Source organism: Cnephaeus nilssonii (genome assembly GCF_951640355.1).
Source record: "Cnephaeus nilssonii genome assembly, chromosome: 13".
NCBI classification, from domain to species: Eukaryota; Metazoa; Chordata; class Mammalia; order Chiroptera; family Vespertilionidae; genus Cnephaeus; species Cnephaeus nilssonii.
Window position 1 is genome coordinate 33,499,727 of NC_137084.1, and position 15,683 is coordinate 33,515,409.

Consider the following 15,683-nt stretch of genomic DNA (forward strand, 5'->3'; position numbering starts at 1 on the left):
ATTTTGATTTCCCATCTGCGCTGATGTCTTGGGCTTGCTTCTCCAGATACCGTCCCCATCCTTTGGCACCCTGGTCTCTGCCTGAGAGGGGAATCAATATAAACTATGTTAACGTCAGTGGGCTCCATTGTCCTGAGAATTGGAGCCAGGCCAAAGGGGAGGACTGGCAGGAAATCAAAGGAAGGGAGTTGGGATTCCCTATAACCTCAGGCCAGTTGCTTCCCTTCACCAGAAGTCTCAGCTCCTGAGAGCTAATGGTCTTCTCAGCTCTGTCCTCTCTTTCCTCATCTTGGGCTTCTTCTGTTCTGGGCGGTGAGAGCTCCTCCCACTGTTTGTGTGGTCACATCATTGTAAATAGACCCTTTATTAAACTGACCCTATGGTGCCTCAATTTGAGCTTGCCCTCTATTTTCTATTGAAACTTATTTGTAGCATAACATTCACAAAATTAAATTCCAGGAAGATTAAAGACCTAAATTTACTATAAAATTTATAAAAATATTAAAACTATGAGAATATATGTATAATCTTGGATGTAGGAAGGTTCTTTTTTAAGAAGACAGAAGGAAGGCCAAGAGACACATGAAAACATGCTCAACGTCACTAATTATCCGAGAGATGCAAATCAAAACAACAATGCGGTACCATCTCACACCTGTCAGAATGGCTATCATCAACAAATCAACAAACGACAAGTGTTGGCGAGGATGCGGAGAAAAAGGAACCCTCGTGCACTGCTGGTGGGAATGCAGATTGGTGCAGCCACTGTGGAGAACAGTATGGAGTTTCCTCAAAAAACTGAAAATGGAACTCCCATTTGACCCAGTAATCCCACTCCTGGGAATATATCCGAAGAAACTAGAAACACCAATCAGAAAGGATATATGCACCCCTATGTTCATAGCAGCACAATTCACCATAGCTAAGATTTGGAAACAGCCTAGGTGCCCGTCAGCAGATGACTGGATCAGAAAACTGTGGTACATCTACACAATGGAATACTATGCTGCCATAAAAAAGAAGGAATTCTCATCATTTGCAGCAACCTGGATGGAATTGGAGAACATTATGTTAAGTGAAATAAGTCAGTCAATGAAAGAAAAATACCACATGATCTCACTCATTTATGGATAATAAAGAACATTATAAAATTGAACAAAAAGATAGATACAGAGACAGTAAAGCATCAAACAGACTGTCAAATTACAGGGGGAAGGTTAGGGAGAGGTGGGGGAGATAAGAGATCAATCAAAGGACTTGTATGCATGCATATAAGCATAACCAATGGACGCAAAACTCTGGGGGGTGAGGGCATATATGGGAGTGGGGTGGGGGGGCAATGGTAAGATATGTACACATATAATACCTTAATAAAAAAATTGGAAAGAAAAAAAAATAAAAAAATAAAAAAAATAAAAAAAGAGAGGAATGTGTGCACCCCAGCATGTGGTATAGCACAGCCACATCACAATGACTGGTGCCAGATGCCATGCTCAGAGCTTTCTGACTCCTCGCATGACCTTTTCCAGAACAAAAAAAAAAAAAAAAAAAAAAAAAAAAAAGGAAGGTTCTTTTTTAAATAGACACAAATCAAAATTCATAAGGGAAAGGATGGATACATGAGATTAAAATCAAAATTTTAATTTTCTGGATGAGTAGATACCCATAAGCAATGTTTAAAAAAAGGTAGAAAAATATTTGAAATTTATACCAAAGCATTATTATCTAGAATATATAAGATCAATTTTTAAATATAAGTATATTTAAGTATATAAGATTATATATGTAAATATTTTTATGTAATTATATATAAAATACTTTAAAATCAACTTTTAAAAGCTACATCATTAGAAAAATAGGCAAGAATATGAACAGGCCCTTCACAGAAGAGGAAACAGAAATGGAATATATATGAAAAGATTCTTAATATTACTAATAATCAGGAAAATGCAAATTAATATAATATACCATTTTTTTTTAACTATCAGATGGGCGGAACTTTAAAGGTTGATAATACCAAGAGTTGTTGAGCCAATAAGGAAGCAGGCTCTCTTGTTCATAGTCAGAGAAGATGTTTAAGTTGTCAAAGTTTATAGAGGAAAATCTGGCAATGTCTATTAAAATTATAAATGTGTATCCCTTATGATCCCATATCTTGGCATCTACCAGAGATAAAAACTTGCATATTTGCTCAAAGAAGCATGTACAATGAGGATGCTCATCATAATATTATTTGCAATAGTAAAAAACTGGAAACAATCTAAATGTCCATCAACTATGGAATAACTAACACATTCCCCTATAGATGGTATGCAACAGTTTTTAAAAAGAGGTAGCGCTTTTACAGCCTAAATGCCCATCAGCAGATGAGTGGATTAGAAAACTGTGGTACATCTACACAATGGAATACTACGCTGCTATAAAAAAGAAGGAATTCTTACCATTTGCAGCAGCATGGATGGAACTGGAGAGCATTATGCTAAGTGAAATAAGCCAGTCAGTGAAAGAAAAATACCACGTGATCTCACTCATTTATGGATAATAAAGAACATTATAAACTGATGAACAAAAATAGATATAGAGGCAGAGAAGCATTGAACAGACTGTCAAATGACAGCGGGTAGGCTGGGGAGGGTTGGGGGGCAGTGGAGGAGGTAAGAGATCAACCGAAGGACTTGTATGCATGCATATAAGCATAACCAATGGACGAAAGACACTGGGAGGGGGTGAGGGCATGTGGCGGGGGGTAGGAGAGGCTGGGGGAAGGTCAATTGGGGGGGGGGGGAGGAAAGAGACATATGTACTACCATTTGTAATACTTTAAACAATAAAAAAAGAAAAAGAAAAAAGAGGAAGAGCTATATTTTCTGACCTGGATATCTCTCCAACACATTTTACTTAGTGAAAACTCATTCAAATTCAGCACATCACGTAGACCATGAAACCATTTGTGTAAATTTAAATTTCCACAAAAATGAAACTATGTTCTTTTATACTTACTTATCTGCATATAAGCATAAGATAAATCTAAACAATAAACACCAAATTGATATCTTTGCAACCACTGGGTAGGAAACGCTGAGATTCATTAGGGGCAATGTCAGGGTTTTTTTTCACTTTTTCTGTATTCTGTATTTCACTATTTTCTGTATTATTTGAAATGTTACAATGTAAATGTATGTACATCTGATCTAAAAAACTATTATTCCTTCAGTGAATACGTTTAGTTTGTATTAATCCCTTCAAAAGAAAAGGAAGAACATGGGATTTTAGAGTTATATGGATGTGTGACTTCAAGAAACTTGTCTAGCCCTGGCCAGGTAGCTCAGTTGGTTAGAGTGTCGTCCTGATAAGCCAAGATTGTGGGTTCAATCTCTGGTCAGGGCACATACAAACAGTGAATGCATAAAGAAGTGGAACAACAGCCCTGGCCGGTTTGGCTCAGTGGATGGAGCGTCGGCCTGCAGACTGAAAGGTCCCAGGTTCGATTCCGGTCAAGGGCATGTACCTTGGTTGCGGCACATCCCCAGTAGGGGGCGTGCAGGAGGCAGCTGATCAATGTTTCTCGATGTTTCTGACTCTATCCCTCTCCCTTCCTCTCTGTAAAAAATCAATAAAATATATTTAAAAAAAGAAGTGGAACAACAAATTGATGTTTCCTCTCTTTTTCTCTCTCCCTCCCTCCCTTCATCTCTCTCTAAAATCAATGAATAAAAATTTAAAAAAGAAATTTGTCTAATTCCCTGAAACTTGACTCTTCATTTGTAAAATGGGGGAGTTGTTGTGAAGATTAATGTAGATAAAGCCTGCGAGATGTGCAGCTGTGTTCCTGATACAGAGAAAGCATTGGGTGACCTTTGCTCTCTCCTGCATTTGGCTCATGTGAACCTCAAGGCCAAGAACATACGTCAGTTGCCTATACATATCATGCCTATGCAAATACAAGCTCAGTTACATTTGCTGAAAGAATAAGTGAATGCACAAGCCACATTGCTTAACTGGTAATAAATAAATGTATGTCCACATATGTTCATTGTTAGATCAAATGCTCTGGTTTGTGAGAACAAGAAATCATAGAAAACCAGAGATCTAGGTGAGAGAGATTAAAGTTTTTAGAGTGGGAAGACTCATCACATAGATCTGATGTTTTCCAACTTTCTTCTTCAGAGCCCCAGGCCCTGCAGAGGGATAGGGCCACCATGGGCAGGGGTGTGGGAGCTAGAAAGCCAAACTGAGACCCCGTGTTCAGGCTGAGAGATTGGACATACTGGTACTGGTGGACAAAGGGCAGACCATATATGACAATCACAATAGAAATCTGGCCCCAACCTTTGCAGCAACTGGCCTGGGAAGCCAAATCACAACCTCTGAACGTTTAGGACTTGGTCAATGACTGCCAACTTCACTAAACGCCTCCCCCGCCCGCCCGCCCGCCCCCCGCCCACCCCCCCCTCGCCCCCTCCTCCACTGCCTCCTCTATTTTTAAGTTATGATCAACCAAATAAAGCCAAATGCACTCTCCAAACCAACTGCATAAGAGGCTTCACTCCTAGCTCTCCCCCTTCCAGCTTCCCCATGCCAACAACCTCCGACCAGAACATACCTACAGTCTTCCCATTTTTTACTCTAAAGCTTTTCCACTCCTCTGCTGCCTTTGAGTCTCTGCCAAATGCTAGTGATGATAATGGCTGACTCCCTTGATATACAGCAAGCTCTGAATAAATAGATTCTGCGTGCTTTCATTTCAGTGGTCTCTTTATTTCTACAAGGTCTTCTCCCACATTTCTACTAGATACTAGATATATGTTATATATTAAGTTTATATATAAAATTTCATTTTAAAAGTTCTAGTTGCTATTTTTAAAAACAAATGTCCAATGTAAATTCACACCAAGAGCTAAAGTCCTACTGCTAATTTTTTTTTTCTTCAAATCACCAGTGTAGTTAATGCCAAGAGCCAAACTTCTCAAGGAATCTGAGGAAGGATGCTCAGCTTGCATTAAACTAAAAAAGAAACAAATGATTCCCAGACAGGGCAGCAAAAGAGAGGGCTGAGTCTGGACAGGGTTCAGAGGGTTCCAGAGATCTCTGTGTGTTTTTTCCCCATAAGTCAGGCCCAGCTGAGTCAGGAAACTAACTAGAGGGATTGGAGTGGGTAGGTGAAAGGCTTCCTTATCAGCCTCTCCTGGGGGCTGGCCTGGAGTTAACTACAATTGTAATTCTGTTGAAATGTCCACATGCCAGAGAGGCAGACAAATAAACCAAATACATGAATAAGGCCTTGGGTGGTTTAAAGAAGAGGAAGATGGTTGGGAAGGTCCCAGCCCCTACCTCCCTGGGAAAGACTTCTCAGATATTGGAATTGGAGCCTTTCTCATCTAACCATGACTATTGTATATCTGAATTCCTACAATTCTCACCACCACTCTATACATTCTGTAAATCTATTTACAATAAGTCATTCCCAGTTTCCAAAACTGGTGAATGTCAGTAGGTGTCTCAGTAGACAAGGAGCTTTGCGTCAAATAAGTTTGGGGAATGCTGGGTGAAACCAAGTTAAACAGATTTCGTTTTAGCAGGATTTCGTAAAGCCTTCAATATGATAACATATGCTGTGAATCTGCAAGAAGAAGATATAAAATACAGCCTTTTTCAAACTTGTTTAACCACAGAAGTTGATTTCTTGACCACCTATTTACATCTCCCTGAACACCATTCCATAGCATACAATTTTAGAGACACAGTTTTGAGATAATGCTACCTTTCAGGGGAAAACTATTAGCTTGTTAACACTTCTTAACATTTATTGTAACTTACCAAAAGGAAAACCAGGAGGTCCCCTAGGAAGTGGCACAAGAGGGCAATTTTGATGGAAGAAGGTAAAACATAGGATCATAAAGCAGAGCTAGAGGCTAATGGAGGTTACAGTGGGGTCTCAGGTCAGCCTGGCACAGATTAAGATTACTAGATATTAAATTCCAGATGGAGAAAGTCAAAGATTATCCTCACCTGGTTCGTAATTTTTCTTGACCAGCCATAGTAGCATTATCTCTAGGAAGATAGAGAGTGGCCAGGGGAATCACTGTATTAGATGACAATCAAGATTTCGGCAAATGATTCTCTTACAGCACTTTACCAATGATGGCCTACAGTCCCATTTTTGAGTGGAGATAACTGAGGACAGAGAAATGATGCAACTTGCCCAATGGCCCAGCAAAGCCACTTTTCTTTCTGCAACTACACCATGACGTCTTTGGTGGACCGCAGGGGAGGGGAGTGAAGTGTTAGGAGAATTCCATGCTCACTTACTTTAGAATGACACAGCCCGTTCCTGCTGGCGGTGCTATCCAGAACACCTGGATCCGTGTCCTCCTCCGTGGGGTGCTTTCCGTGACCGCGACAGGGCAGTTACTCATAAACTGTGTTTCTTCTTCATCTATGATCTATGGAAAACCAGCGGAAAATAAACACATTAAAATGTGCTTCGTTTTGGGAAGGCTCTTATGTTTCTGAGTTGACACTTCCTTAATTTTATTTTTAAATCTGTCATTTTGTGTTAGCAGCACTTGATCCCCAGACACCAGAGTAAGTGCCTGGCGTAGAGTCCCAGTCACTGCTTGTTGAATTAACAAGAAGGCAAGGATTTGGCATATGTTCTAGGCTCTCCAGGACCAGGATCTTGGGTCAGCACTTTGAGGATCAGGCCACTAGGGGATGATCTTGCTCATTTCACTAAGGTAAGCTGTGTCCCACTTCAGGGAAGGAAGAAGAGGATGGGGAAGAGAAAATCCAAAGCAAACACTCACTATAGGGCTAGTTGTAACACAACTACAATTTTATAACTTGAAATTAAAGTGTTATAAGAAAACACCCCTTTGGAGAAGTATCACAAATTACATAAAGTCCCCCAGCTTCACAGCACTGTTTTCCTGTGGAGTCTCTACTTTGTTTCTTTTTTAAAATTGATTTTAGAGAGAAAGGAAGGGGGAAGGGAGAGAGAGAAAAACTGGTGAGAGAGAGAAACATCAATTGGCTGCCTCCTGTAGGAGCCCTGACCAAGGATCAAACCTGCAAACTTTTGGTGTACGGGAGGACACTCCAACCAACTGAGCCACCAGGCCAGGGCTCTCTACTTTCTTAACTTGTACATTAGACTAGTATTGTCCCAAGTTAACCATCAAGGTTTCCAATGGCACTGCGAATAAAGCTGGTAGTCATTCCCATTCCCCAAGGCTGCTTTCAGCATTTCTCCTGCTTGCTTCCGGGTCTGCTGCCAGTACTTGCCTATTCATTTTAAGAACCATAGACTATGGATCTTTTGGGGAAGCATCGAAATCCAATAGGTCTTAAGTGCCAACTCCAGTTGGCTGGTATGTCATGAGGAGTGTTAATAACATTAATGGACAACATTTATTGAGTGTTGAGTACGTGCCAAGCACGAAACTAAGTGCTTATCTGAATTACTCATTTAATCTTCAAATATAACCTAATAAAATTATTGAACCCATATTGTACTTGCTTTGCATTTTTTTAAAAAATCCTCTTTTTAGCACAACAGGTAAAAAAAAAAAGGCACTCAAACTCTTTAATTCATCATATATTTTCTTCACTGGACAAAGCCAAGGCAGTTGTCTATTACATTTGTTTATCTCTGTATTCTTTACCCTGCTCCCATTTCCCTCCTCTATTTAACACTTACTCCTAAATATTTAATATATGTCCTTCTGAGTGTGTGTGTGTGTGTGTGTGTGTTAGTTACTTGAAGTTACAAAGAATTGTTTTGTATTTTAAGGGTGTTTGTTTTTTTTCACTTAACCTTATGCTTTTGGGATATGTCTGTATTACTATATTTGAATGTAATTCATTGGTTCTGTTGCCTAGTATGCCATTACATGCATAGACCACATTTTATCCATCCACTCTCCCAGGGAGGAGCACTTAGCTGACTGCCAGCTCTTTGCCTCCATAAACATCGCTGCAATGGGTCCTCATGCTGCTCTACTTGTGAACGCACATGGGGAGTGTCTCAGCAATATAAACCATGTGGTGGGATTGCTGGGCTGTTGGGTTGTGGATATAATATTAATTTCACTAGCTACTGCCGGATTGTTCTGCAGAATGACTATGCCTACCTTTCTTCATTAGCTATACATTAGTGTTCCCATTTCCCCACATCCTTGCCAGTACTGTGATTGTTTGACTTTCTAATAATTTCTAATTTAATAGATGTAAATTAGTATCTTGTTTTAATGTAAGACTAGCACATTTGAGCATCTCCACAATTTTATCGGGTATCTCCTGTGAACTGTCTACTTAAAATCACTGTCAGTGGATTTTCCTATCTTTTTTTTTTTCTTTTGCTGATTTGTAGGACTTTCTAGATACGAATCCTTCATCATTTACAAATATCTTTCTGTCACTCAGAGGTTCATCTTATCTTTAAATTCTTCATTTAACAGAACTCAATTAATTTTAATCTAGCCAAATTCATCAATTTCTCTCCCATGGATTGTACTTTTTTGGTTTTGTCTAAAAATTGAGATCACAAAGATATCCTCCAATATTTTCTTTCATTAAGTTTATAATTTTACCTTTCACATTTAAGTCTTCAATCTATTTGGAATTTTTTTTTAATAAATGATGAAGTAGGGATCCAACTTCATTTCTCCATACTGTGAGCTACTTTAAAAAAAATTAATAAACTTTTTGAAGAGCAGTTTTAAGTTTACTGCAAATTTGAGCAGAAATTACAAGAGTTTCTGGATACTCTCCATGTCCACACATGCACAACTTCCTCCATTTTCAACATGTAGCACCAGAGTGGTTCATTTGTTATATTAGATGAACCTACATTGACACATCATTACCATTCAAAGTCCATAGTTTATATTAGGGTTCACTCTTGGTGGTGTACATTCTAATGGTTTTGAGAAATGTATAATGACATGTATCTACTAATGGCATTGTACATTGTAGTATTGTACTGAATAGTTTCATTTCCTCTGTGCCCTACCTATTCATCCCCCCACCCCCCGCAACCCTCCAAAAAAACTTGGCAACCATCAATCTTTTAATACAATCACTTATTAATTCCAAAAGTTTTTTATCTTTTTTTTTTCAGATTTCCCTACATATTATCATGTCACTTATGAACAAAGACTTTTATTTCTTCCTTCCCAATCTATATACCTTTTATTTACTTCTCTTGTTTTAGTGAATTATCTAGGACTTCCAGTGTCATGTTGAAAAATAGTGGTGAGAGGGGATCTTAACAAGAAAGTTTCAAGTTTCTTACCAGTAAATATGAGATTAGCTATAGGTTGTTTTTTGTAGATGTTCTTTATCAAGTTGAGGACATTCCTCTCTGTTCCTAGCTTGCAGAGTTTTTAATATGAATGTATATTGGATTTTGTCAAATGCTTTTTCTTTATCTATTAACTAGAGGCCCGGTGCACAAAATTCATGCACGGGTGCGATTCCTAGGCCTGGCTGGCGATTGAAGCATGAGGACAGTGGAAGGGTAGGTCCCAGCTGACCTCTGGGCCCTGGGAAGCACCTGGGCCCCCAGGCTCCTGCACGCCCCCCTCCGCCTGAGTCACAGCGCCCGAGTTCCCCTATGGAGATGCGGTGAACGCGGTCTGACACTGCAGGCCGGGATGCAGTGTTGTCCCCTGGGCTGCCCAGTGGTGCCACACAGAAGCCAGTGGGCAGCATGCTCTCTCCAGCCGGCCTTGCAGACCGGCTCTTGCGCGAACCCACAGGGAGCTGACTGGCCCCTGTGGTCCCTGCAGCTGCAGCCTGACTCACCCAGAAGAGGCCATATGGGTGCAGGGCAGGTTCCTTGCGGGCGCCTGGCACCTGAGTACCTGCTGCCAGCACCGCATCACCAATGCCCAACATGTTCTGCGCCGCCTTCTGGTGGTCAGTGCATATCATAGCGAGTGGTCAAACTCCCGGTCGAATGACCACCCAAGGGGATAATTTGCATATTAGGCTTTTATTATATAGGATATGATTATGTGATTTTTCCTCTTTATCCTGATCATGTGATAGATTACATTTATTGGTTTTTAAATGTTGAAACAACTTTGCATACTGGGATAAATCCCACTTGGTTGGGTGTACAATTCTTCTTATATATTGTTGGATTCAATTAGCTAATATTTTCTTGAGAATTGTTGCATCTGTGTTCATGAGAGATATGGATCTTAGTTTTCTTGCAATGTCTTTTAGTTTTAGTATTAGTGTGATGCTGGCTTCATAAAACGAGTTATGAAGTAGAGAATAGGTATAATATCTTCCTTAAATGTTTGATGGAATTCACTAGTGAACCCATCTGGGCCTGGTGCTGTTTCGTAAGGTTATTAATTATTGATTTAATTTCTTTATTATAAATAGGCCTATTCAGATTGTTTATTTCTTCTTGTGTGAGTTTTGGCAGATTGTGTCTTTCAAGGAATTAGACTATTTTATCTAGGTTATCAAATGTGTGGGCATAGAGTTATTCATAATATCCCTTTTTTTATTTAAAATTTTTATGTGTCCTTATCCCCCCATTACCCTCCCCCCACTCATGCCCTCACCCCCTTGTTGTCTGTGTCCATTGGTTAGGCTTATATGCATGCATACAAGTCCTTTGGTTGATCTCTCCCCCTTACCCCCACCCTCCCCTACCTTCCCTCTAAGGTTTGATGGTCTGATCGATGTTTCTCTGTCTCTGGATCTGTTTTTGTTCATCAGTTTATGTTGTTCATTATATTCCATAAATGAGTGAGATCATGTGATATTTCTTTGTTATTCTTTTAATGGACATAGAATTTGTAGTAATGTCCCTTCTTTCATTTTTGATATTAGTAATATGTGTTGTCTCTCTTTTTTTCTTAGTTAGCCTGACAAGAGGCTTATGGGTTTTATTTATCTTTTCAAAGAGCCAGCTTTTGGTTTTGTTGATTTTCTCTATTAATATCCTAGTTTCAATTTCATTGACTTCCACTCCAATTTTTATTATTTATTTTCTTCTGCTTACAATGAATGTAATTCGATTTTCTTTTTCTTGTTTCCTAAGGTGGAAGTTTAGATTATAATTTTTAGACCTTTATTCTATCCTGATATATACATTCAATGGTATAAATTTTCCTCTAAGAATTGCTTTTGCAATTGATTTTGCATGAATTTTGATAAGATGTATTTTCATTTTCATTTAGTTCAATAGATTTTAAAATTTAGCTTGAAGTTTCTTCATTGACCTGTGCGTTAGTTAGAAGCATGTTGCTTAATCTCCATGTATTTGAAGATTTCTGTTTTGATTTCTAGTTTAATATCAGGGTGGTCTGAGAGCAGTCATTGTATGCTTCCCATTCTTTTAAACTTAAGGTGTGTTTTATGGACCAGAATGTGGTCTATGTTGGTGAATGTTCCATATGAGCTTTAGAAGAATGTATAATCTACTATTGTTGGATGAAGTAGTCTATAGATGTCAATTATATCGAGTTGATTGATGGTATGGTTGAGTTCAAGAATGTCCTTATGGATATTCTGCCAGCTGGATCTGTCCATTTCTGATAGGGGTGTTGAAGTCTCCAACTATAATAGTGGATTCATTTATTTTTCCTTGCATTTCTACCAGTTTGCACCTCACATATTTTGATACCGGTTGTTAGGCACATACATATTAAGGATTGTTATGTCTTCTTCAAGTATTGACCCCCCCTTATCATTATGTAATTCTCTTTTTATCCCTAGTAAATGTCCTTGTTCTGAAGTGTGCTCTGTCTGAAATTAATATAGCTATTCCTGTTTTCTTTTGATTAGTGTTAGCATAGTATATCTTTCTTCATCATTCTACTTTTAATCTATATGTGTCTTTTATTTACTTATTTATTTATTTATTTATTTATTTATTTATTTATTTATTATTTTTTAATCCTCACCCAAGGATATTTTTTCCATTCATTGATTTCTAGAGAGAGTGGGAGAGAGGAGCAGGAGAAAGAGTGAGAGAAACATCGATGTGAACAAGACATATAGATTGGTTGCCTCCCACATGAGCCCCAGCCAGGGCTGGGGAACCTGTAACTGAGGTACATGTCTTTGACTGGGAATCAAACCCGTGACCTTTCAGTCCTCAAACCGACACTCTAATCATCCATCCAAACTGGCCAGGGCACATGTCTTTATAGTTAAAGTGAGTTTCTTGTAAACAACACGCAGTTGGGTTTTGTTTTTTTATTCACTCTGAAAATCTGTCTTTTTTTTAAAATATATTTTATTGATTTTTTACAGAGAGGAAGGGAGAGGGATAGCAAGTTAGAAACTTCGATGAGAGAGAAACATCGATCAGCCGCCTCCTGCACACTCCCTACTGGGGATGTGCCCGCAACCAAGGTACATGCCCTTGACTGGAATTGAACCTGGGACCCTTGAGTCCGCAGGCAGATGCTCTATCCACTGAGCCAAACCGATTAGGGCTGAAAATCTGTCTTTTAATTGGTGTATTTAGACCATTGATATTTGAGGTAATTATTGATAATAGTTGGATTAATATTTGCCATATTTGTTATTATTTTCTATTTGTTGCCCTGGTTCTTTGTTCCTATTTTTGTCTCCCACACATTATCTGCCTTCTGTGGTTTTAACTGAGCATGTTATATTTTTCTCTCTTTTCTAAGCATATCGATCATATTTTTTCTTTTGCCTTTTTTAGTGGTTGTCCTAGAATTTGCCTCGTAGCATAAATTTACAACCAACCCAAGTTACTTTCAAATGATACTATATTGCTTCACAGATAGTGCAAACCCCTTCTAATATAAAATATTCTTAATTTCTCCATCTTGTTCATTGTATTGTTGTCATTTATTTCACTTATACATAAGCATGCATAAGTATATTTATAGCTATAAGTATATGAAACTGAATACATTGTTGTTGTTTTGAACAAACTGTTATCTGTTTGATCAATTAAGAATAAGAAAAAAATAAAACTTTTCATTTTACCTTCACTTATTCCTTCTTTGATGCTCTTCCTTTCTTTGTGAAGATCCGAGTTTCTGACCTATATTATTTTCCTTCTCACTAAAGAACTTTTTAAACATTTCTTGCAAGGCAGGTCTACTGGTGGCAGATTCCCTCTTTTTTTTTTTTTGGCTGAGAAAGTATTTCTTCTTCACTTTTGAAGAATAATTTTGCAGGATTCAGAATTCTAAGGTAGTGGTTCTTTTTTTCTCAACACTTTAAATATTTCACTCAAATCTTTTTTTGTTTGCATAGTTTCTGAAGAAAAGTTTGATATAATTCTTATCTTTGTTCCTTTATAGATAAGGTGTTTTATTCCCCCTCTGGCTTCTTTTAGGATTTTTTTTCCTTATCTCTGATTTTCTGTAGAATAAAAGTGATATACCTAGATGTAGTGTTTGTGACACTTCTCTTTCTTGATATTTCTGAACTACTTGGATTTTTGGTTTGTTGTCTGATATTAAGTTGTGGAAATTCTCAGTTGTTATTGTTTCAAATATTTCTTCCGTTCTATTCTCTCTTTCTTCTCCTGGTATTCGTATTACGTGTATGTTATACCTTTGGTAGCTGTCCAACAATCCTTGGATATTCTGATCTGTGTTTGTTTGTTTCTCAGTCTTTGTTCTCTTTGCTTTACAGTTTTTGAGGTTTCTGTTGATATATCCTCAAGCCCAGAGATTCCTCAGCTGTGTCCAGTCTGCTAATAAGCCCATCAAAGGCATTCTTCATTTCTGTTCCAAGGTTTTTTATCTCTAGCATTTCTTTTTGTTGATGTTTTTTTCCCTTAGGGTTTCCATCTCTGTGCTTACATCACCCATCTGTTCTTGCATGCAGTCTACTTTATCCACTAGCGCCCTTGGCATATGAATCATGGCTGTTTTAAATTCCTAGTCAGATAACTCCAACATCCTGCTATGTCTGGTGCTGATACTTTCTCTGTCTCTTCAAACAGTGTTTTTTGCCTTGGGGTAGACCTTTTAGTTGTTTGTTGAAAGCGGGACATGATGTACTGGGTAAAGGAACTGAGATAAATAGACCTTTAGTATTGTGGTGGTGAGGTGTGTGTGAGACGTGAGGGAAGACTTCTATGGTCCTATTTTTAGGTCTCAGTCTTTTGGTGACTTGAGCTCCTGCACTGTGAACATCACAGGTGCTTCTCAGTTTCCCCCTACTCCTTAGATGAGACAGGGTGGCTGGAGGGCTGGGATTGTGTGTTTCCTCCCCTGCCCCTCCCGTAGGTTAGGCCCTGATAAAACAGTCCTTATACATAAGCATGCATAAGCATATCTATAGCTATACGTATATGAAACGGAATACATTGTTGTTGTTTTGAACAAACTGCTATCTGTTCGATCAATTAAGGGCAGGCCTTGTTGAGAACAGAATGCTCTGGCATATTAAAAATGATTCATTCCTCACCGCCCCTCTCCCCCCCCCCCCCCCCCCCCACCAGAAGTGCAAGGGAATTTTTCTCTGATATTCACCGTGAGGACAGACATGATGGAGCTCCTGGAGGTAAAACTCACAAAAGTTTTGTTCCCCTCCCCAAATTCACCAGCTGGGTGCCCCTGGAGATTTTAGCTCTCAGAATTGTCCATGCTGAGCCTTAGCAATCTATCAATGACAGTTTAGGCTTCCTGCCCTGGTCTGTGGAGGTTTCTGGTCTGATAAGTTGTGATTCTCTGTACCTTCCTATCTGTCTCTCCCTATGATAGATGTTAAAGAGTTGATTTTTCCCATTCTGTTTGGCTTTATACTTGTTAAGATGGAGGGACAACTTCCAAGCTCCTTACACACGGGATGGAGCCCCAAAAGCCCATACTGTGAGCTGCTTTTAATACTAGTTTCAACCCATCTTTCCCCCACCTTCTTGTGATGCCACCTCTTTCTTATATAGAGTGATGATACGATTTATTGTCAAACAAGGATGGAAAAGACTGTTATTAATAACTAGAGGCCCAGTGTACAAAATTTGTGCACTGCGGGAGGGAGTCCCTCAGCCCAGCCTGCCCCCTCTCATATTCCAGAAGCCCTCAGGGGATGTCCTACTGATGGCTTAGGCCCGCTCCCCCTTGGGAGTGGGCCTAAGCTGTAGTCTGGCCTCCCTCTGCAGGAGGTGACCGGGCTGATCAGGGGAAGGCACCACCCCCATCACCCCGCTGCTGCTGCCACTGCCAGCTGCCACAGTCGCCAAGGTGATTTCATCAACACAGACTCCAGTTCCTTCACCACAAAAAAATGACAACTTTCTTTAGGCATTTTTAAGATGTCTCTTTCATAGGATATGACATTTCTTTCTTTCTTTTTATCCTCACCTGAGGATATTTTTCCATTGATTTTTAGAGAGCGGAAGAGAGAGGGAAAGACAGAGAGAAACATCAATGTGAGAGGGACACTTTAATTGGTTGCCTCCTGCATGAGCCCTGACTTGGGTCCCGGCCAGGGAGGAGCCTGCAACCTAGGTACATGCCCTTGACCAGAATCGAACCTGGACCCTGCGGTCTGCAGACCGAGGCTCTATCCACTGAGCCAAACCGGCTAGGGCAGGATATGACGTTTCTTAGCCCTTCTAGCAGCAGATCTTCGTTTTTTCTTCCAGGAGTGAGGTGGAAAAACCCTAGATCACCTTCTTGGATTCTTATTACCCAAGTTACCAAGAACACTGTGAGTGG

General features: G+C 39.4%; 1 protein-coding gene across 1 annotated transcript in view; it reads right to left on the minus strand.

Annotated features, from left to right (window-relative positions):
- SPON1 (spondin 1) overlaps positions 1-15,683 on the minus strand; it is a 261,366-nt gene that overhangs the window by 183,666 nt on the left and 62,017 nt on the right. The window contains exon 3 of the mRNA XM_079787932.1: positions 6,310-6,443. Coding sequence (XP_079644058.1) covers positions 6,310-6,443 — 134 coding nt within the window. The remainder of the gene's footprint in view (positions 1-6,309; positions 6,444-15,683) is intronic.